At 36.8% G+C, this 21,375-nt stretch overlaps 1 protein-coding gene across 2 annotated transcripts; it reads left to right on the top strand.

The window, feature by feature from the left end:
• Positions 1–829: 829 nt before the first annotated feature.
• atp8b5b (ATPase phospholipid transporting 8B5b) lies at positions 830–20,447 on the top strand. 2 transcript variants are annotated; one of them, XM_065290438.2, is made up of 30 exons: positions 830–914; positions 1,190–1,265; positions 2,640–2,680; positions 3,921–3,995; positions 4,128–4,183; positions 4,268–4,381; positions 6,199–6,297; positions 6,391–6,452; positions 6,576–6,648; positions 6,800–6,870; positions 6,961–7,043; positions 9,879–10,037; positions 10,126–10,214; positions 10,296–10,489; positions 10,688–10,896; positions 10,978–11,021; positions 11,168–11,333; positions 12,209–12,397; positions 12,610–12,725; positions 12,805–12,969; positions 13,349–13,460; positions 15,270–15,375; positions 15,455–15,596; positions 15,697–15,880; positions 15,956–16,179; positions 16,324–16,407; positions 16,542–16,787; positions 17,059–17,197; positions 17,281–17,411; positions 19,106–20,447. In XM_065290438.2, the coding sequence occupies exons 4-30, from the start codon at positions 3,944–3,946 to the stop codon at positions 19,361–19,363; spliced, it is 3,567 nt and encodes a 1,188-aa protein (XP_065146510.1). In that variant the 5' UTR covers positions 830–914; positions 1,190–1,265; positions 2,640–2,680; positions 3,921–3,943; the 3' UTR covers positions 19,364–20,447. The 2 variants fall into 2 exon arrangements, with proteins under 2 accessions (XP_065146510.1, XP_065146511.1); XM_065290439.2 differs by lacking the exon at positions 2,640–2,680 and having other exon boundaries at positions 839–914.
• The last annotated feature ends 928 nt before the right edge of the window (positions 20,448–21,375 follow it).

Here is a 21,375-nt window from a genome sequence, read left to right as displayed (position 1 = left end):
TTGAAATTATGAAAATTTACTTTTTCTAACTATAATGCATAGTGCTAGTAGGCCTAACATCCATACGCAGCACAAAAGTCCGACATCGTCCATGAATTTGGACTACAGGCGGAGATAGCAACTTTACCTAGCTACTTCCTATGACAAGACCCCTGTTTTAAGATGGTGGTGGTTTTGACTCATGCTTAGAACCCCAAGGCGACATCTAGTGTATATATCTATGGCTCTTTTCATTCTAATCATAACCCTAAACCCAACATTCATGGGATTTAGGCCGTAGCTGTATCCTATCTATCCGGAACAGCTGTTTTTCATCCTCATCTTGCATTATTTGGCGGTAGCTGTATCCCCCCTAGCCAGATTTTGTGCCCAATTTTACATATTCCCAACTAACGGACAAAAAGTACACTGTAAACATGATGTTTTTAAATCCAGCAATGTTGAAAACCTGCATCTAAATCTGTGACCAAACTGCATATGCTAAATTGAAACAAGAGTGATTTTAAGTTGGGTCTGTTAAATATACAGTAGTGAGCCGTGGCAACGGCAGTGGATCATGGTTTTTAATGTTTGGTTAACGTCATTTCGTCTTCCAACTGTTTCACCAGCCTCCCTCTGCCAGCCCAAAGTCCAAAGATCAACCACTGTTTGCTCTCTCTCTTTTTCTCTTTCCTGCACACACCACACCTAACTCTCTCCATAGGCCAAAACTGAACCCCCTTTGACTCCACCCAGTCCAGTCAGGCTATGTATTGAAACCCTTACCTGTTTAAACACCTTATCAAGTAGTGTTGCATTATGGGTAATGTAGTGACGTATTGTGTGTGCTGTTCTGCGCATGTTTACTGTGTGTGATAGTACTGTGAAACGCTGCTGTTCCCCTAGGGATCTCAAATGGCAGACGCCTGATTCAGGTACAACCGTATTCATAACTTTTAATTTTTTAAAACCTGTTTAATAGACTTGTATTGTACTTTTAGAAGAGAACTACTTTTACTCTAAAAAAGTGAGTTACTGATTGACTTATGCTAGATGCACGTACACGTGTAGTTTGTACTTTGAAAAGAGTCACTAAACTTATCAAAATCTGTAATGCTTTTGTAATCTCACTATCTAGATAGAGAGGGAAGTTTAGCTCGGTTAAAAGCTGAGATAAGGCGACGGGCTTATGTTTTAGGTTGTGTTTAAGGGTGTGTGACGGTGAAGGGTCAGGTGTTTCCTGGTGTCGAGGGGAGATCTCAGATTGGTGCCATTAACAGCCAACGGTCAGTAAAGTTTATGGTCATTGAACTTTTCAATGGTAATGTAGCAGATTTATCACACTGACAGACTATAGTGCAAAATATATTATATTTGTGGAAAAATGGCATTAATAAAGGTATGTAATAAGTTAATGTTAATGAAGTGTTTAATGTTCGATATCAATAGAGAGATTACATCATAAATTATAGTATAAATAATTTTACAGTAAAAGTTTTTGTGAACACAGAGTAGTTTTTCGCTAAACATTTCAAACGATCAGTGAAGACCTTTATGTCTGTTTTTCATTTCAAATATGTACTGTATATTGTAAATTATTGGAAAGTCCACAGTGCATCTTTCTGGGAAGTTCTTATTGTAGAAAATAAGTAATGTTTGGAGAACAATTGTTATTTTTTTTATTGTTTGTGCTTCATACTTTTTGATACTACATGTATATTGCATTTCTGTAAACGAGTGTATTGACTCGAGCAATTCTGGTGGCTTAAGATGGGTCACAATGTTTTTAGATTAGATCAAAAGTGAGATGAGGTTTATACTGTATGAGTGTATAGTCTAATGTTCACTTTTACATAAGTTTCAGGTTTTACCACTTTCAGTTTTATATTAGGGGGAAAACACAAATATGTGACCCTGGGCCACAAAACCAGTCATAAGGGTCTTAATTTTTTAATTGAGATTTATACATCATCTGAAAGCTGAATAAGATATTCATTTGTTAGCATAGGACAATATTTAGCCGAGATATAACTATTAAAAACTCTAGAATCTAACGGTGCAAAAAAAAAAAAAAATCGAAATATTGAGAAAATCGCCTTTAAAGTTGTCCAAATTAAGTCCTAGCAACATACATTACTAATGATAAATACATTTTTATATTTACAGTAGGAAATGTGTATATACTATTTTCATGGAACGTGATCTTTACATTAAATCCTAATTATTTTTTTTGCATATTTTTTTTATTTTGACCCATAACTGTACAGTGTATTGTTTGCTATTGCTGCAAATATACCTGTGTTACTTATGACTGGTTTTGTGGTCCAGGGTTTTAATTTATATTTTTTATGTATGTTCTGTCTTTAAAGTCATAGACATGCCACTACTAAAGAAAGAAATGTTAAATAGGCTATAAACATTACCAATTTTGCCAAAGTTTTTTTAGCAAAAGTGTCTTTTACATTCATAGTGTATATGTGTGTGAAAAAGCTAAACGTGTAAATACATCGCCATGCCAAACATATTGTGCTGATAAGCTATAGAGCTGTAAAATAAACTGAACCCTTATCATGTTGATCATTAACCAGTTAACTTATTGATACTGTATTATAATTTACTATGAGACTGTATTAATACTTTCTTAATTTTCTTATTTTTAGGTTTTGTTGGACCCACTGACTGTAACTTCCCTTCTGTGATTGTAAGATAAAAGAAAATGAAAAACCTTGCAGATCGTTGTTATAGAATAAGCTTGTAAATAAAGTCACGTGGTCATATTTATTGCCTTTTTTATATCCACTGTCAGATATTAACTTTGCATAGTGGAATTTTAAAGGGCATATTGTCTATTATAGTATAATATGTGACCCTGGACCACAAAACCAACCAGTCATAAGTCCCACGGGTATATTTGTTGCAACATGGGTCAAAATTATCAATTTTAAATCATTAAGATGTTAAGTAAGATCATGCTTCATGAAAATATTTAGTAAATTTCCTACGAAAATTAGGGCTGTCAAAAGGTTAATCATGATTAATCGCATACAAGATAAAAGGTTGTGTTTGCACAATATATTTGCATGTTTATTGTGTGTAATTATTATGTTTATTTAAACACACATACATTTAAGAAACTTACGAAACATATTATTTATGTAAATATTTTTTTTATTTATATAGAAAATAAAATATATCAAAATCTAAATATATGTACATACGTGTAATATATTTATATAAATGTGTATATATAATAATGTATAAATGTAAATGTTTCTTAAATACATACATGCATGCGTGTGTATATTTATATATCCAAAATAATTACACACAGTGTGCACACATATATAATGCAAACACAGACTTTTATTTTGTATGCAATTAATCACAATTAATCTTTTGACAGCCCTAATAAAAATGTATTTATCACTAGAAATGTGTGTTGGTAAGGACTTTGGACAACTTTAAAGGTGATTTTATATATATATTTCTATTTTTTTGCAGTCTTAGATTCCAGATTTTCAAATAGTTGTATCTCGACTAAATATTGTCCTACACTCTTAAAACGAATTTGTTAAAACCTAATTTGTTAAAATAGCACATAATGTGTTAAAAAGAATAACACAAAACAATGTGTTAACAATTAACATATTCTTTCTTACAGTGTATCATAACTAACCATACTACATCAATAGAAAGCATTGAGATCTCTTTCAAATCTCAATTTACAAAAATTTACCATCACGACTGGTTTTGTGGTCCAGGGTCACATATATAGTAGCACGTCATGTCAACTGTTTAATTCATTCAAATAAATTCTGTGTTCAATAATATCACAGTAATGGCTATTTATAACTACCCATAAAATCAAATCACAATTTAATACACGCTGCTACGATACATTGAATTGTAAAATGTGTTTTTTATGGTTTGTTTTATACCAGTGTGATGATGTGATAATAGAAAGATGGGCTCTTTGCTGTCTATGTGCGGTTTAAACAAGAAAAAAATAACTGAAGGTACTTCATAACAAACACAACATATTACACTCATGTACTTCTTTGCATAATATATACTCTACAAAGATTATTGTTTTCAACTGATATTATTAATGTTTCATAACCATGTTTTATGTTTGTTTTTTTTTGCAGAGGAGAGGCAATTGAGAGCTAATGACAGGGAGTTTAATCTCTCATTTAAATATGCTGTAAGTAAGGGAAAGATTTACTACACAATACAGACATTGATATATTTTCAGTCGTCTGAGTGTTTCTCGTGTCTGTTCTGACAGAACAATGCCATCAAGACGTCCAAATACAACATCTTTACGTTTCTCCCTCTTAACCTATTTGAGCAGTTTCAGAGGCTGGCAAATGCATACTTTGTCTTTCTCCTGATGTTACAGGTATTTCTTTTCTTTCCTTAAAATTAAAAAGCTTAGATGCAAAATCCTTTTCGTGTAAATGAGCATATTTAATTATTTTTAAATAATTTCACTTTAATGGCAATAAAAAATGTATAAGTCAGAAATTGAAATGCATTAATTTTACAAATGTCACTTTAGTCATTTCATGGTATTAAACTAATTTGTCTTTCACTGCAAAACCCTCTAAATGTATTCAAAAAAATCCACTTCTTTGGACAAGACATAGTAAACAATCACTAATGATGCAACTCATAGGTGTCATTTACACTGGGGACGCTGGAGACATGTCCCCACCACTTTTTGAAATGGCTGATTTTGTCCCCACCACTTTTTGAAAGCATTTGGTTAAAATGTTACAAATCAAGCGATACCTGTGCAACTTACACTGCAAAAAATGACTTTCTTACTTAGTATTTTTGTCTTGTTTTCAGTAGAAATATCTAAAAATTCTTAAATTAAGATGCTTTTTCTTTACAAGCAAAATGACCTAAGAAAATAAGTCTAGTTTTTAGACAAAAAACATATACAATTTAAGTGAATTTGTAATTAAAACAAGCAAAAATATCTGCCAATAGGGTGAGAAAAAAAATTCTTTTTTTAAAAACTTTTCTCAACCCATTGGCAAATAATTTTGCTTGTTTTAAGCACAAATATACAGAGCCCCTAAGGGGACATGCAGCAAAATTAAATAAAGTTTAGTTTCATGTGCTCACGTAAAACTTTCATGTGCTCACGCGAAACTTTCATGTGCTCACGCGAAACCTTCATGTGTAGAATTTATTTTAAAGTTTAGTTTCGCGTGCTCATGTGAAGCTATCGCGTGCTCACCTGAAACTATCGCGCGCACATGAAAGCGAAAGTTTCACATGCGCGCGCGATAATTTCACGCGAGCACGCGATAGTTTCACATGAGCACGCGAAACTAAACTTAAAAAAAAATTCTGCACATGAAGGTTTTGCGTGAGCACATGAAACTAAACTTTAGATTTTTTTTACTCCAGTGTCACCTTAGGGGTACACCTCGGTACAAATTCACTTAAATTGTATAGTGTTTTTTTTTAAACTAGACTTATTTTTTACATTACTTTGCTCATCAAGAAAATACATCTTGATTTAAGAATTTTTTGATATTTCTACTAAAAACAAGACAAAAATACTAATTAAGAAAGTCATTTTTTGTAGTGTACAACCACGGTTTTGTGGTCCAGGGTCACATATGTTGCGTTGTGTTCTTAAGGTGTGTTTTCTTTTACATATGTAATGAATTTCATTGTAATCATTGACTAAACGTGCTGCTGTTTTCTACAGTACAGTATGGTGCTTTGGCACTATTCGGTTGAGCTGGTGTTGTTACATGTGTGCAGTCAACATTGTTGAGGGTTTTATGCGGAGTATTTTTGTGTTGTTGGCTGGCCTACGCTATGGCCATTTTTGCGCCGTTATTCAATATTTTTCCCGTCCTGCAGTAATGTGTTTTTCATCTGATCTTTTGTCCTCACCACTTTTCAACACAAACTGACTTCCCTAATGCAACTACCATAGAAACATTGCAATGCAAATGATGAAAGGCAGAATTCAATAAGTACAATTTAAGAAACTACAGTGTTATGCACAATGAACTAACATGAGCAAACAATGAACAACTGTATTTATAACTAATATTAAGAACGACTAATAATAAATAATTTTAAGATCCATTGTTAGTTCATGTTAGCTAATCTATTAACTAATGTTAATGAATGAGATGTTATTGACTGATGTTTCCAACTGACCTGACACTGCTTTGTGTTAAACAGTTGATCCCACAGATCTCATCTCTGTCCTGGTTCACTACTGTAGTTCCTCTGCTGCTGGTGCTCTCTATAACTTTAGCTAAAGACCTCTCAGATGACATTGTGAGTCTTTCTGCCTTCTGTCTGTGCAGTCATAAGAAACAAAAGTTTGTTACTATTCATTCATACACCGTCTGTCATGTTTACCCCACACAGACTCGACACAAGAATGATAAACAAGTCAACAATCGAGAAGTGGAAGTGCTCATTAATGGACAGTAAGTGTGGTTGTCAGAAAAAAACACCTGCTAAATAAAAGTTATATTGCAATAATAAACATAAAGCATGTCCAATTTACACCAAGACTAAAGATAACTCACTAATGTCATGACCTCAAACAGGCTGAAGAAAGAGAAATGGATGAATGTTCAAGTAGGTGACATCATCAAGCTGGAAAACAATGAGTTTGTTACAGTGAGTGTATACTGTAGTAATACAAAACTATAACATATACAAAATATATACATCAGTTCTATTAAAAATGTTGGTTAAATATGACATACCATGTAATGTGCACCTCTCTCTCTCTCTCTCTCTCTCTCTCTCTCTCTGTCTTGTGCTTCAGGCTGATCTGCTGCTGCTGTCTAGTAGTGAACCTCTGAATCTTGTCTACATTGAGACGGCTGAGCTGGATGGGTCAGTAGCTCAGTATGTGAATATAAATACAGACTTAATTATTGTAAATCAGAGCCTTTATCTCTCTCTCTCTCTCTCTCTCTATTTCAGGGAAACTAACCTGAAGGTGAAACAGGCTCTGACAATTACAGGAGACCTGGGCAATGACATCCAGAGACTAGCAGCTTTCAATGGTGAGTTACACAAGACATGGGGAATAACTTTTAATAAATGAATTCATAAATTAAACTTGCACTTTATCATTACATTATATGTGTCATTAACTGCATCTGTTTTACATTAGGTTGTTTACAGGTTGTTTTGGGTTCTGAATTTTTTTTATAATAACATGTATGTCGAAAGGTCATTTTTATATTCATGACCCCTTTAACTTTTTTCCCGCCAGCGTTTTAAAGGGGAGGTTTAATGCTATTTCATGCATTCTGCCTCCTTTTTCCTACAAGTTTCAGAAAGTTTTTTTTCAAATGGGGGTATCCGTTACGACTGATTGACCCCATATTCCTTATATGGGCCTTTACCGCCAGAAAAGCACGCCTGCCCTGCACGTCAAGTGAGAGCGCGAACGTGCATTAGCATTGCTTCGTCGAGTAGAAGTCACCGGTATCATTGCACAGCACGCGACGACTTTGTTTTAGCAAGATAGTTCGACAAAAGAAGTGTGTTTTTGGATGTAAGGAGAAGAAAACCTTATTTAGCTTTCCCTGTCGTAAGACAATAGTTGATGCAGGTCGTTTTTCCCGGACAGCAACGTAATTGCGAATGAGTTTGTTTGTTCCCTGACTGCATTTCGGAGAGGGCTGCTTTACAAACAAGGCTCAGTTTGATGCCGGATTTTCCACTTTTTTACAACTATTGGAGCGGTCAAAACTTTAAAAGACCCCGTTTAGGAGTCACAATCACAGTAAGTAATTCAAAATCTCACGTGTTTTGTTTGCAATCGCGCATAGGTGCATGTAATGTAAACAACACCAACAACAGCACTTTGTACTGCATTTACAACATTTACACCTTTTAAAACGGGCAAATGCAGTTGAAAACTGGATTATGTTGCTTTTTATTAAAATAGCGGATAAACAAGCAAGGATTAATTACCTGATAGAGACGTCCTGGTGTAGTCGTTGCTGCTATATTGTTCCTGTTCGTCCATTACTGACTAAGTATCCGATTCTGGATCATATTTATAATATAAGGCTGGTTATTTAAAAAAAAAGTTTTTTTAAATTTTGATTTTCATCTTTGTCGGCTGTAAATCCGAAAATAGTATCCGAAGCTGCTCTTCAGCTCCGCCTACCGCACGCCTTCAAGTTTTCGACCTTTTACGCCAAAAATCGGAAAGGCTGTTTTTTCTTTTATAAATCTGACTAAACGAAAGACTCTTTGGACATATAAATGATGAAATACTACTCTATATATAAGCAAGATTAACATTAGATTGGCAAAAACGTCTTGTGTTATGTCAGCTTTAAAAAAAAGTTGCCAGCCAGTGGCAGCATTTTTTATGATTTTCACAAAAGTTTAATTCCTTCCAGAAAATGTTCTTTAAATATATAAACAAACAATATATCAAAGAAAGAACAGACCCTCTGCTTTAAAAACAAAAAGTTTCATCTTACCTTTATTTGTTTTCTTTTATCACCTCAAAAACATGGGTTGGTTTCTTCAAAGTACCAAATTTTGAGCAAAAAGCTGAAATAATTGTGTTTTGGTGAAGAAGTTTTAATAGAGATCAGATTCAGGGATGATCAAAACATACACAGTTTGAACTGTTTGCCCTAAGGCAATACTTTCAGGTTTTATAAGTTGGGTATGAGTGCCACCTGGTTGATAACAGCGGAAATACGGATTGCCGGAAATACTCGTCATTGGCAGGGAAGCGGTTTCTCTTAATTGACGAGTTAACTCCTCAATGGTGGAGAAATAGTGAAGTGTACTTCTAAAAATATTGTTAGTGTCAATCTACATGCACACAACTGACAGTTTAGCACAATAAGTACATCATAATTGTGTTCATTTGCTAAACTTACAGTAGAAAAATTGCTGTTTGCCAGTAATATACTGTAGATTTAAATGTATGTTGTTTACTGGCAACAGTTTGTTTAAAGTTAAAAGAACATTACACATTAACATGTCGTTGTCTTTACAAAGTAAAACTATAAAATAATATTGCAAAGCATTCTGGAAACCAGAAATCCTCATCAACCTTTTTCATTTTTTTCTTCAGATTTTGGTGAGGATGTTCTTTTATGAGGATGTTATTTAAATTTTATTCTGCAGATATATTTCTGAAAATATTTATTCTGTAAATATAAAGACTTTGTACTTTGATCAAACTGTTGCCATAAATAAAATAGATTTAAATCTACACTAAACTACTGGCAAACAGCTGCCAGTAATAGTGTAATTTCTACACTGTATTTTTTCAAAAAGTATTCATTTGTACCTAAAGTGTGTACCTAAATCTTAAATATTAGGACCTTTTAAAGGTGCAGTGTGTAGATTTTAGCGGCATCTAGCAGTGAGATTGTGAATTGCATCCAACGGCTCAGTCCACCCTTCACCAAAACACATATAGAAGCTATGGTAGCTGCCACAGGACAAACATGTTGTCGTCTAAAATAAAATACAGTAGTGACAAAATGCGCTCTGTAGAGCAGTTTGTCTGTTTAGGGCTACTGTAGAAACATGGCGGCACAAAATGGCGACTTCCATGTAGAGGGACCCGCGGTGTATGGAGATAAAAACGGCTCATTCTTATGTATTAAACACATAACAGTTCATTATGTAAGGTCTTTATACACCTCTGATAATACAGTTATGTATATAATGCGTTTCTGTCATTAGATCCTTCTACATGTTACACAGTGCACCTTTAAAAATGTGCAGCCTCAGCAACAGCTTTTGAACCTTTTATTCTGAAAGTGTACAGTAGGTTTTTAGGCAGATTTCTGAGTGGTATTATTTCTGTTTGGAGTCCACATAATATAATTTTTTGTCTTTAATGTTCTCAGGTGAGGTGCATTGTGAGCCTCCAAACAATCGTCTGGATAAATTTACAGGAACTCTGACGGTCGCTGGAGATACGCTTGCTTTAGATAATGAGAGGATTCTGCTCAGAGGATGTACCCTCAGAAACACAAACTGGTGCTTTGGGCTGGTAGTGTTTGGAGGTGTGTAATAGGATTTCTTTTTAAACAAATGCTACTTGGTACAGTTTGATAAGGATGTAGTTTAACAGCTCTGTTTGAACTCGGTTAGGTCCGGACACAAAGCTGATGCAAAACTCTGGCAAGTCCGTTTTCAAGAGAACCAGCATTGATCGTCTCATGAATGTTCTGGTGATGTGTGTAAGTAGATCTGTGTTCAGGCTGGTTGACATAAATCAGTGCGAACAGAAATGCGTTTCATATTCTGCTCCTTTTTTTCAGATCTTCGGTTTTCTGGCCTTCATGTGTGCCATCTTGTCCATTGGTAACGGGATTTGGGAATACCAGGAAGGGAATTCTTTCATTGCCTTTCTTCCTCGGGCTGATGGAGCGAATGCGTCCCTCTCTGCTTTTTTGACTTTCTGGTCTTATGTTATCATCCTCAACACTGTAGTGCCAATTTCTCTCTATGTCAGGTCAGAGCTCTTATACATTTATAACACATATTATTTGCTGGTTTGTTAACATTTCACCAGATACTGGGAATTTCCAATTACAGTAATATTAGGGATAAGAAAGATTATCACTGAATATTTTTTTTACTACACAAAGCTTTTGTGTGGCTTTAGTATCTTTAATTTGTTTTTGAATAATTTGTTTTGCTCTGACAATAGCGTGGAAATCCTTCGTTTGGGAAACAGCTATTTCATTGACTGGGATCGAAAAATGTACCACGTAAAGAGTGACACACCAGCCCAGGCCAGGACGACCACTCTCAATGAAGAGTTGGGCCAGATCAAATATATCTTCTCTGATAAGACAGGAACATTGACCCAGAACATCATGACCTTTAACAGGTGCTCCATCAATGGGAAGTCATACGGTAAGCGCTCAAAACGTTTACAGTAATACATTACAGTTGAGGGTGTACTGAACGTAAACTCAGTTTATTTGTGATCCTCAGGTGAGGTTGTGGACTTTGCCGGGCAGAGGGTTGAGATCACTGAGGTTGGTGTCCGTTAACATTGTCAATATATTCCATGATTATGAGCCACTGAACCCACTTAAAGTTGTTACAGTGTACAGCCTTTGAGAAATGAGTCCTAGTCTCTCCCCATAAAACTTCACTTACTTGTTTCCTTTTTTATTTGTAGAAGACAGAAAAAGTAGACTTTTCCTGGAACCCGCTGGCAGATCCGAAGTTTTGTTTCCATGACCATCAGCTGGTGGAAGCAGTGAAGTTGGGCTCTCCAGAGGTGCGGGCCTTTTTTCGTCTGCTGGCCCTCTGTCATACTGTCATGCCTGAGGAAAAAACAGAAGGTGAGGGCCATCTAGTGTACATTCAACGGTACTGAACATTAACACAAGATTCTCAATATATCTACTGTAACAGCTTTTTTTCTAGGAGAGTTTTATACTGAATTTGAATTCCAATCGAACCAAACTGAGCCCAGTAAACATTTCATATTTGATATTGTATACTGTACATATGAAGAGTTCGGTTCCGAAACGCAATAAATCCATTTTGACAAATTTCGGTAAAAATGTGTTTTCTATACCAAGAAAGTGACAAAATGAAAACCACTATTTTCTGTTACAAACTTTCACATAGCATCTTTAGGTTATAAAAACATAAAAAAATTCAAATCGGCAGTTCTGAAGGCGAAAGGGGGTCAAACACAGTATTAGTATGGTGTTCCTAATAATCCTTTAGGTAAGTGTATATTCATAGAGCTATTAAAGTGTGTAGATTTTTAGTGGCATCTAGCGATGAGACTGTAAATTTGCAACAAACGGCTAAGTCCACAGCTCACCCCTCCCTTTCAAAATGCAAAGAGAAGCTACGCTAGCCGCCACAGGACAAACACGTCATCATCTGAGACAACATAGTGATAAAACCATTTAGGGCTACTATAGAAACATGATGCCGTGAAATGCCGACTTCAATGTAAGTAGATAAACAGGGCTTATTCTAAGACAATAAAACATAACAGTTCATTATATAAGGTCTTTATACATCACTGATAATATAGTTATGTATATTATATTGCATTTCTTCTAATGCACCTTTAATCAAATATGCACATTTTTTTTTCTTTAAATGTATTTTAGTGATGCCAGCTTTAACAGGTTTCTAAATAGAGAACAAAGAAAATGGATACCTGTATGATAGACGACCTTCTGTTTTGCCGCAGGGGAGCTATTTTATCAGGCTCAGTCTCCAGACGAGGGCGCTCTGGTCACCGCAGCCAGGAATTTTGGCTTTGTATTTCGCTCCCGTACACCAGAGACAATCTCAGTTGTTGAAATGGGAGTCCCAACCACCTATAAGCTACTGGCAGTGCTGGACTTCAATAATGTCCGCAAGAGAATGTCTGTTATCGGTGAGACCATAAACACACTTAAAATAAGAGGACGTGTTTTTTAGTTTATTACTATTACTTTGGGGGGCAGTTTCCTGGACAGGGTTAAGATTAATCCAGGACTAGGCCTTGGCTATATTTGGACATTTAAGTAGTTTTTACAAACATACCTAAAAAAAAATGACTGATTAATAATTAAAAATTAATATTTGATTGTATGTGTATTTCTGCAGTTCGTAATCCAGAAGGCAGACTAACTCTGTATTGTAAGGGAGCCGACACGATCATCTTCGAGAGGCTGCATCCATCCTGCTCTAAAATCACAGAGGTCACCACAGAACATCTTAATGTAAGTCACATTCGTGCTTCTGTACATTTATATGGAAGCTTTTCTTTAAGTTACTCGTATTTAACTCACACAATCACAGGAATATGCTGGAGAAGGTTTGAGAACATTAGCTCTGGCTTATAAAGACCTGGATGAAGACATGTTTGCTGAATGGAAACAGCGACACCATGTGGCCAGCACTGCAATGGAGGATCGTGAGGAAAAACTGGACGCCATTTATGAAGAGATTGAGAAGGATCTGCTGGTAAATCCACTATCACGCTGAAAATGTTAATGACATGTTACATGATAGTGTTTGCATGTGAAGAGCTTGCCTACAGTGTTGTAAAGTAGGTGGTTCCTTATCTGCTCTTATGATTTTGTGCCATATTTGTTATTTGATTTGCTGCCATAAAAATATCATGGGTGAGAAAGCCTAAAAAAGTACAAAGCACACCTTGTCTAAAAGGTTCCAAGTATCATTCATGTTCATAGAAACAATAGGTAAAGGTACTTGTAGTTAGGTTTAGGCTTTTGCTCAACTCCATTACAGTTATGTATTAGCAAACACCACAATTAAAGTAATAATGTCTTTCAATATACATTCTTATGTAAATTATTTTTATTGATATGTGTTTGTGCAGCTCCTTGGTGCTTCTGCAGTTGAAGATAAACTTCAAGATGGAGTGCCTCAGACCATTGAGCAACTCGCCAAAGCTGACATCAAAATCTGGGTTTTGACGGGTGACAAACAGGGTGAGTCCACTCATGCACTCCCCTGGCCTAGACCAGGATCAATTTTAATAAAGGTTCAGGTCGCACAGATCAACATCTTAATAAGGGTTAGGTTCAGTCTAATGCCTTTATAAAGGTCATGCTCCAGTTGACATATTTATAAAGATCAAGATCAGGGTCCAATTGACATCTTTATAAAAGTTAGGGGCAGACTCCACATGATGTGTTTTTAAAGGTCAGGGTGAGGCTCCAGTTGACATCTTAAAAAGGTCAGGGTCAAGCTCCAGTTGACGTCTATACGGGTCAGGCTCCAGTTGACATCTTTATAAAGGTCAGGGTCAGGCTCGAGTTGTCGTCATTATAACGGCCAGGGTCATGGTTCCAGTTGGCTTCTTAATAACTGTCAGGCTCCATTTGACGTCTTTAAAAAGGTCAGGGTCAGGCTCCAGTTGACGTCTCTATAAAGGTCAGGTTCCAGTTGGCTTCTTAATAACGGTCAGGCTCCAGTTGACTTCAGTATTAAGGTCAGGCTCCAGTTGACGTCTTTATTAAGGTCAGCGTCAGGTTCCAGTTGATGTCTTTATAAAGGTCAGGGTCAGGCTCCAGTTGACGTCTTCATAAAGGTCAGGGTCAGGCTCCAGTTGACGTCTTCATAAAGGTCAGGGTCAGGTTCCAGTTGATGTCTTTATAAAGGTCAGGGTCAGTTTCCAGTTGATGTCTTCATAAAGGTCAGGGTCAGGCTCCAGTTGACGTCTTCATAAAGGTCAGGGTCAGGTTCCAGTTGATGTCTTTATAAAGGTCAGGGTCAGGTTCCAGTTGATGTCTTTATAAAGGTCAGGGTCAGGTTCCAGTTGATGTCTTCATAAAGGTCAGGGTCAGGCTCCAGTTGACGTCTTCATAAAGGTCAGGGTCAGTTTCCAGTTGATGTCTTCATAAAGGTCAAGGTCAGGTTCCAGTTGATGTCTTCATAAAGGTCAGGGTCAGGCTCCAGTTGACGTCTTCATAAAGGTCAGGGTCAGGTTCCAGTTGATGTCTTTATAAAGGTCAGGGTCAGTTTCCAGTTGATGTCTTCATAAAGGTCAGGGTCAGGTTCCAGTTGATGTCTTCATAAAGGTCAGGGTCAGGCTCCAGTTGACTTCTTTATAAAGGTCAGGATCAGGTTCCAGTTTATGTCTTTATAACATTCAGGGTCAGGCTCCAGTTGGCTTCTTAATAACGGCCAGGGTCAGGTTCCAATTGACATCTCTATAAAGGTCAGTGTCAAGCTCCAGTTGACGTCTTTATACTGTAACAGTCAGCGTCAGGCTCCAGTTGGCTTTTTAATAACAACCAGGGTCAGGCTCCAGTTGACATCTCTATAAAGGTCAGTGTCAAGCTCCAGTTGACGTCTTTATAAAGGTCAGGGTCAGACGTCAGTTAACAACTTTATAAAGTTCAGGGAAAGGCTCCAGTTGGCTTCTTAATAACGGACAGGGTCAGGCTCCAGTTGACATCTCTATAAAGGTCAGGCTCCAGTTGACGTCTTTATAATGGTCAGGCTCCAGTTGATGTTTTGTAAAGGTCAGGCTCCAGTTGGCTTCTCTTTAAGAGTCAGGTCGATGTCTTCAAAATCTTTTGTAAAAGGTTACCAGGCAATAAAAATATTAAAGATGTTTCGTTAAATGTTTTTTAAGTGCAGTATACATATAATACAGTCTTGCTGGTTAAAGTAGTTCTAGTCGCCATCTGGAGAACAGAACATTAACATCAAAATAAATGTTCTATTGTGTTAGGGGATGTAAATAAAGCGAATTTACAATGAATTTTCATTACTGTTATAATGTTCCATAGAGACGGCTGAGAACATTGGTTATTCATGTAATATGCTCAGAGAAGAGATGACGGAGATCTTCATAGTGGCTTCCAACACAGCAGAGGAAGTGCGTCAGGAGCTTGTGTGAGTGTCATCTCTCTTCATCCTCTAAACAATTTCAAATACATCATGAATCTCCCATTTACACTGTGATAACATTTAGGAATGCCAGGAAAAAGATGTCTCCGGGATCAGAAGATGAGCCACCCATTGTGAAGAGCAGATTTCTTGGAAAGAAATCTCAGGAGGTGGAGGATGAGAAGGTCAATGGCGAGTACGGACTTGTAATAAATGGTCACAGTCTGGTAAGATAACCTTGAAGTATTTACCAGATGTGCTTGCTTTATCTTCTTCAGTAATAAATGTTTTCTATTCTTTTTGGGTCCCCCGACATTCTCCACTTAGGCACATGCTCTGCATAAGGATATGCGATTGGAGCTCTTGAGGACTGCGTGCATGTGCCAGACAGTTATCTGTTGTAGGGTCACACCTCTCCAAAAAGCTCAAGTTGTGGAACTAGTCAAAAAGCACAAGAAAGCAGTGACTTTGGCTATCGGTGATGGCGCCAATGACGTCAGTATGATCAAAAGTAGGTGTTCCTTACAGAGAGACAAACTATTCGGTTGCGTTTGCTATCATGCTCAACCTCATTATTCCTCTTTAGCTGCACATATCGGTGTTGGCATTAGTGGTCAGGAGGGCATGCAGGCAGTTCTCTCCAGTGATTTCTCCTTCGCTCAGTTTCGTTATCTCCAGCGACTCCTGCTGGTCCATGGCCGATGGTCCTACCTGCGCATGTGTAAGTTCCTGCGCTACTTCTTCTACAAGAACTTCACCTTCACCTTTGTGCACTTCTGGTACGCCTTCTTCTGCGGCTTCTCGGCACAGGTGAGAAAGTTAGGAGGTCTTTAAAATTGTCACACAAATTTGTTTGTATAGATTTTGTTGCGAACTGGTGCTGATTCTGACATCTGTAAAGAATATATTTTTATTGTTGGATGCTAATGTTGATGTTTTTTGCTTTTTCCATAGACCGTGTATGATGAGTGGTTCATTACGCTCTACAACCTGGTGTATACAGCTTTACCTGTTCTTGCCCTCAGTCTATTTGATCAAGTACGTCTTACATTATATCACTTCATTTGAATGTAAACTATATGTTTTGGTGTTGTCTAGAGGTTTTCCACCTGCTCCCTGTAGTAACATGTAGATGTAATGTCATGATATGGTGCGTGTATGTTCATCTGCAGGATGTGAATGATCGCTGGAGTTTCCAGTATCCCCAGTTGTACTCTCCGGGTCAGCTGAACCAATATTTTAGTAAAATGGCCTTCGTGCGGATCCTGATGCACAGCTGCTACAGTTCGCTCATCCTTTTCTTCATCCCCTGGGCAGCCATACAAGACCAGGTCAGAGACGATGGCAAAGAGATCGCGGATTATCAGTCCTTCGCCCTATTGGCACAAACATGCCTGCTTGCAGCAGTCAGTGTGCAGGTAAATTATCATTTAGTGAAATTCAGTGCACATCATGTGAACTCACTGCACATTCAGTGGTTCTAAAAAATACTGGGATCATTACAATTATTTTAAAAAATGTTGAAATTTATTGTATCAACAAAAAAAAATTTTTTTAGGGAATTAACTTTACTGTTATTATCTATAGTTTTAATGACTTACAGTTTTAAAAATGTATTGGGGTCACTGTACAACCATGCATACACGACTACAAAACATACTTAAGTGTGACTGTCCATGTATTTTTAAGCTGGGTTTAGACACTTCCTATTGGACAGCGGTGAATCAGTTTTTCCTGTGGGGGAGTCTGTCGATGTATTTCGCCGTTACCTTCACCATGTACAGCAACGGCATGTACCTCATCTTTACCTCCTCTTTCCCTTTTATTGGTAAGTGTCCCTCCACCTCACCCATATCCTACATGTTTTGTATTAGATGACTCCAGATTTCATGTTTAACTACTCCTTTTCAGGTACGGCGAGAAATTCCCTCAACCAGCCGAACGCGTGGCTGACCATCTTATTGACCACTATATTGTGCTCGCTGCCTGTTGTGGCACAGCGATTCCTCTATATCCAACTTAAACCGACTATCAATGACAAGGTAGGTGGAAGTATCTCTGTTTTAAAACCTACAGTAGTAAACTACCTTGTGGCCTAGAGTCTACATAGGCAGTTACTCCATTATCTCTTTCCCTGCCATTATCTCATCAATTAAGAGAAAACGCTTCCCTGCCAATTACAAGTTTTTACGGCAATCCATATTTTCGCTATTATTCACTAGGTAGCGCTCTTACCTAACGTATAAACACTAAAGCATCTACGTATCCAAAAGTAGTACCCTGTGTATTTTTTGATCATCACTCTAAATATGATCTCTTACAAAAGTCCTTTCAACAATGTCAGCTTTTTGTTCAAAATGTGGTATTTTTTAAGAAACTTACCCATATTTGAGTGTTTTTTTTTTGTTGTTGTTGTTGTTTGAAAGCAGAGGGTCTTTTTTTATTTGATATATTGTATGTTTATATATTTAAAGAAATTTATTTCTTGAAGGCATTAAACCTTTGTGAAAATTATATAAAATGCTGGCGCTGGCTTGCAACTTTTTTTTAAACGCTGGTGGGGGAAAGACTTAAGACACTCTTTGTGGACCATACAAATAAACGAACCTTACAAAATACAAGATTTATTAAACATACATGTTCAAAATAATGTTATTGATCTTTTGGATTTTTTAAAGTCCATCGAGGATTTTAACTAAATGCATAAAAATGCTGTCTATGGTTTCCATATCTGATTTGTATTTCTTTTGCCACATGCTTATTATTTGCAGCAGTTCTGCTCTTAAAGGGGACTGAAAGTGTCTCAGGCATTGTGGCACATTGTAATATCCCCTTGCTTCATGAGTAAAACGCATGTGCAGAATGAGTCACAGATGTTGTGCAGCTACGACTGAGCGTCACTCTGAGGCATAATGTCACGGTTATTTCTGGAATCCACAATCAGTGGGGTCATAATCTGATGAGCTAGAGTCATTCATAAATAAATTGCACGTTCATTTATTCTAATGCTAAAAAGCACATTATTTTGTATATTTGGTGATATGCAATGGTCTAATTTATATTTCTATAACGCGTCAATTTGTACAAAGCTCATCGTTTTGAGAAAGCATGATATGATTTTATCACAATTCGAGTGCATTGTGATTGGCCGAATGCCTCAATTGCGTAAACGAAAATTTGGTGCTCCTTACCATGTTTAGAAGATCAGCTCCCAAAGCAAGAGTGAAAGAAGATAATATCGTCTTATCAATACGAACCTGAATCTGACCCTGAAAATGCAGATGACCAAGCTGATCGATCAACTTTGACAGCACATGTTATTTACAGTAAAACTAAACCATTGATTGCCTTTCGCAAGGAAAAAACAGCGTCTCCACGACATGGCAGCAGCAACAATACTACAATATGAATGAAAGTTACACCCTCTATCTTTTTTACATTGCTTGAAAAGCAGCGCTATATTAATATTTCTCAAATATTCTGGTTAGATGTTTGTTTTATCAAAACTCTTAAATGTGTGTATGTTAATATCCTGCAATTCCGTATACACTCTATCTGCAAACCTTGGTTTTTTTAACCTATTTTTTTAAACAAGCACATAATTAATCAAGTCATTCTTTTATTTATTTTTCCATTATTCATTTTATTCCATTTATTTTTAATTATTGCAGGTTTGGTCCTCCATATTAACTTACAGCAAATTAAACTCTACTTATTCATTCTTTCTTGTCTCTAGGTGCGACATAAGGTAAGGCAGTCCAAAGCCATGCCTCTGCCTCCCCCTCGCCGGTTCCCACGCCGACGGGTCAGCACGCGTCGATCCGGTTACGCCTTCTCTCATGCTCATGGTTATGGTGATCTTGTCACATCTGGACGATTCCTGCGTTTACCGATCAAGACCAGGTCGACTATTTTCCCTGGTTCTAACAGCCCTGTGGCTGACAGCACACCCCAGACATATCGAACCATCTTTGAGGACAGACAGAGCTCCTAAAGGTGACGTTCGGAGGAGCTGATGTACATCAATCCTAAGTTCACATTCGACAAGCATGTGCTTGTTTATCATACTTCAAAATGCCAGAATACACTGGACAGATTATTTACAGGGTACTTCAAGTAATATTTAAATATGTTCTCCAGCTTCTTGTGTGAAGCTATGAACATTTGAATCAGTAAAAGTTTACAAATTAAGTTGAACCAATAAAATGTATAAGGCTTTTTCTGAACGATACACAAACTCATAGCCAGTGCTTTAAGTGGCCCAAAAGAGGTGCCGGTACGCTATTTTTTTTTTTTTTTTTTTTGCTGTCTCGACCCCTATATTGAATGGGTTTTATATTCAGCAGTCAACAGACGACCTTGTAAAAAATAATAAATCCTTTTATAAATTTGTGGATTTGCTTGCGCTAGAAATAGCTACTGAACATAAATAAAATGTGCAAAAGGATTTTGACACTGACTGACGGACGCATGCGCTTTTAACTTGTAAACGCAAGGGTGTATGGGTAATGTAGTCTCTGCTCTATGTGGGACGAATTAGGAAGCGTACATTAAGGGCGCTCTGAAAAGCGGCAGCGCAGCCAAAGGATTAAATTAAACCTCTGATTTTTAAACAGATGTGCAAATGAGCATTCCGGTACGCTAAAAGCACGTTCTGGGCGCACGGAGAGGTGGTGGTACGCTCAACAGCTATTTTAAGAAGTGGCGGTACTGAGTACCGGGGCGTTCAGGCCCACTTAAAGCACTGCTCATAGCCAATCGTCTATACAGTTCCTCGAGTATTAACACCAAAGAATTGAAATTTTATTTTTTTTGTTTTGCTGATGCATTACATTTTGAATTTTATTTACAAACACTGTACCAAAAAGAAGTTTTTATTGTGGTCTATACAAGCATTTAATCGGTGTATGAAAATTTTAATAGATTTTTTTGTCATGTTTTGGTTTTTTGTGTCGTTATAATTTAAAATAGTTGAAAACGCTTGATCTGCTTTTATTTGACATTCTATTGTCATGTTTTGTACACAAATATGTATGTGCCTTACATAGTGATTTATACAATAAAGTTTCAGAAAACCTCTTCTGGTATTTTATCAACATCCACCCTGAATCTGTCCTCTCTATAGCCACACAGGACATTTTGGGCCACAGGCAGGGTACATCCTATGAAAGGTTTTTTAGCCACTTTTAATTTAAATATTTAAGTGCTAAAATTTAAACATTCAATTATTTCATTTTTTATTTTCAAGGTGAAAATCTTTCCTGCAAAAAAAAAAAAATAAAATGCAATTGATGATTTGACATTTCATTTTCAATACAATCTCGAGCCAAGACTGACAATATTAAAATTAAAAGTTCAAACTTGAAAATAAATCTATAAATATTTTTTTTTAAAGGCTTTTTATTAATTACCAAGCAATAATAGTTACAAAATTAAAATGTAAAGTTCAGTTTTACTTACATGTTCTCTTTTATTTACTTGTTTTCATTTTTCTTGTACTGTATGCAAATTCAATGTTAATCAGTGGGTGGGGTTTATTTGCTCAAAAAAAAGGGAACTGGCAGAAGCAATGTTGCCAACTTATGCCGAGTTCAGACTGCACGATTTTAGCCCTGATTTTGACTCGCCGACTGGTTTTGAGAAATCACAGACAAATGCCCGAAATCACATGCAAATCAATGCCTTGCACACGAGTGACAATCACACAGTGTGAATTATCAAAGACGTGATCTGAGAGATCGCAGACGATTCGCCGACACCTGTGAGATATCTGGCGATTTAAAATCATGCCGTGTGAAATGTGTTTTGACTGAAAATAACATTGGCGATGACCTACAGCCAATGAGAGAGCAACATATAGGACAGCTGGAAGTTCTCCAAACATTTCCTCCATAATCTTTATTTCTTCTTCTTTCTGCTGCAAATGAGAGCACATGCAATTTGTATGGTAAGCTTCAGGCGAGCTACAATTTTTAATAATAATTCCATGCCTGACGTGAGAACTCA

This window comes from Paramisgurnus dabryanus, chromosome 10 (genome assembly GCF_030506205.2).
Source record: "Paramisgurnus dabryanus chromosome 10, PD_genome_1.1, whole genome shotgun sequence".
Lineage (NCBI taxonomy): Eukaryota > Metazoa > Chordata > Actinopteri > Cypriniformes > Cobitidae > Paramisgurnus > Paramisgurnus dabryanus.
Note: the sequence above shows the minus strand (reverse complement) of the source record. Positions and strands in the feature narration are given on the sequence as shown.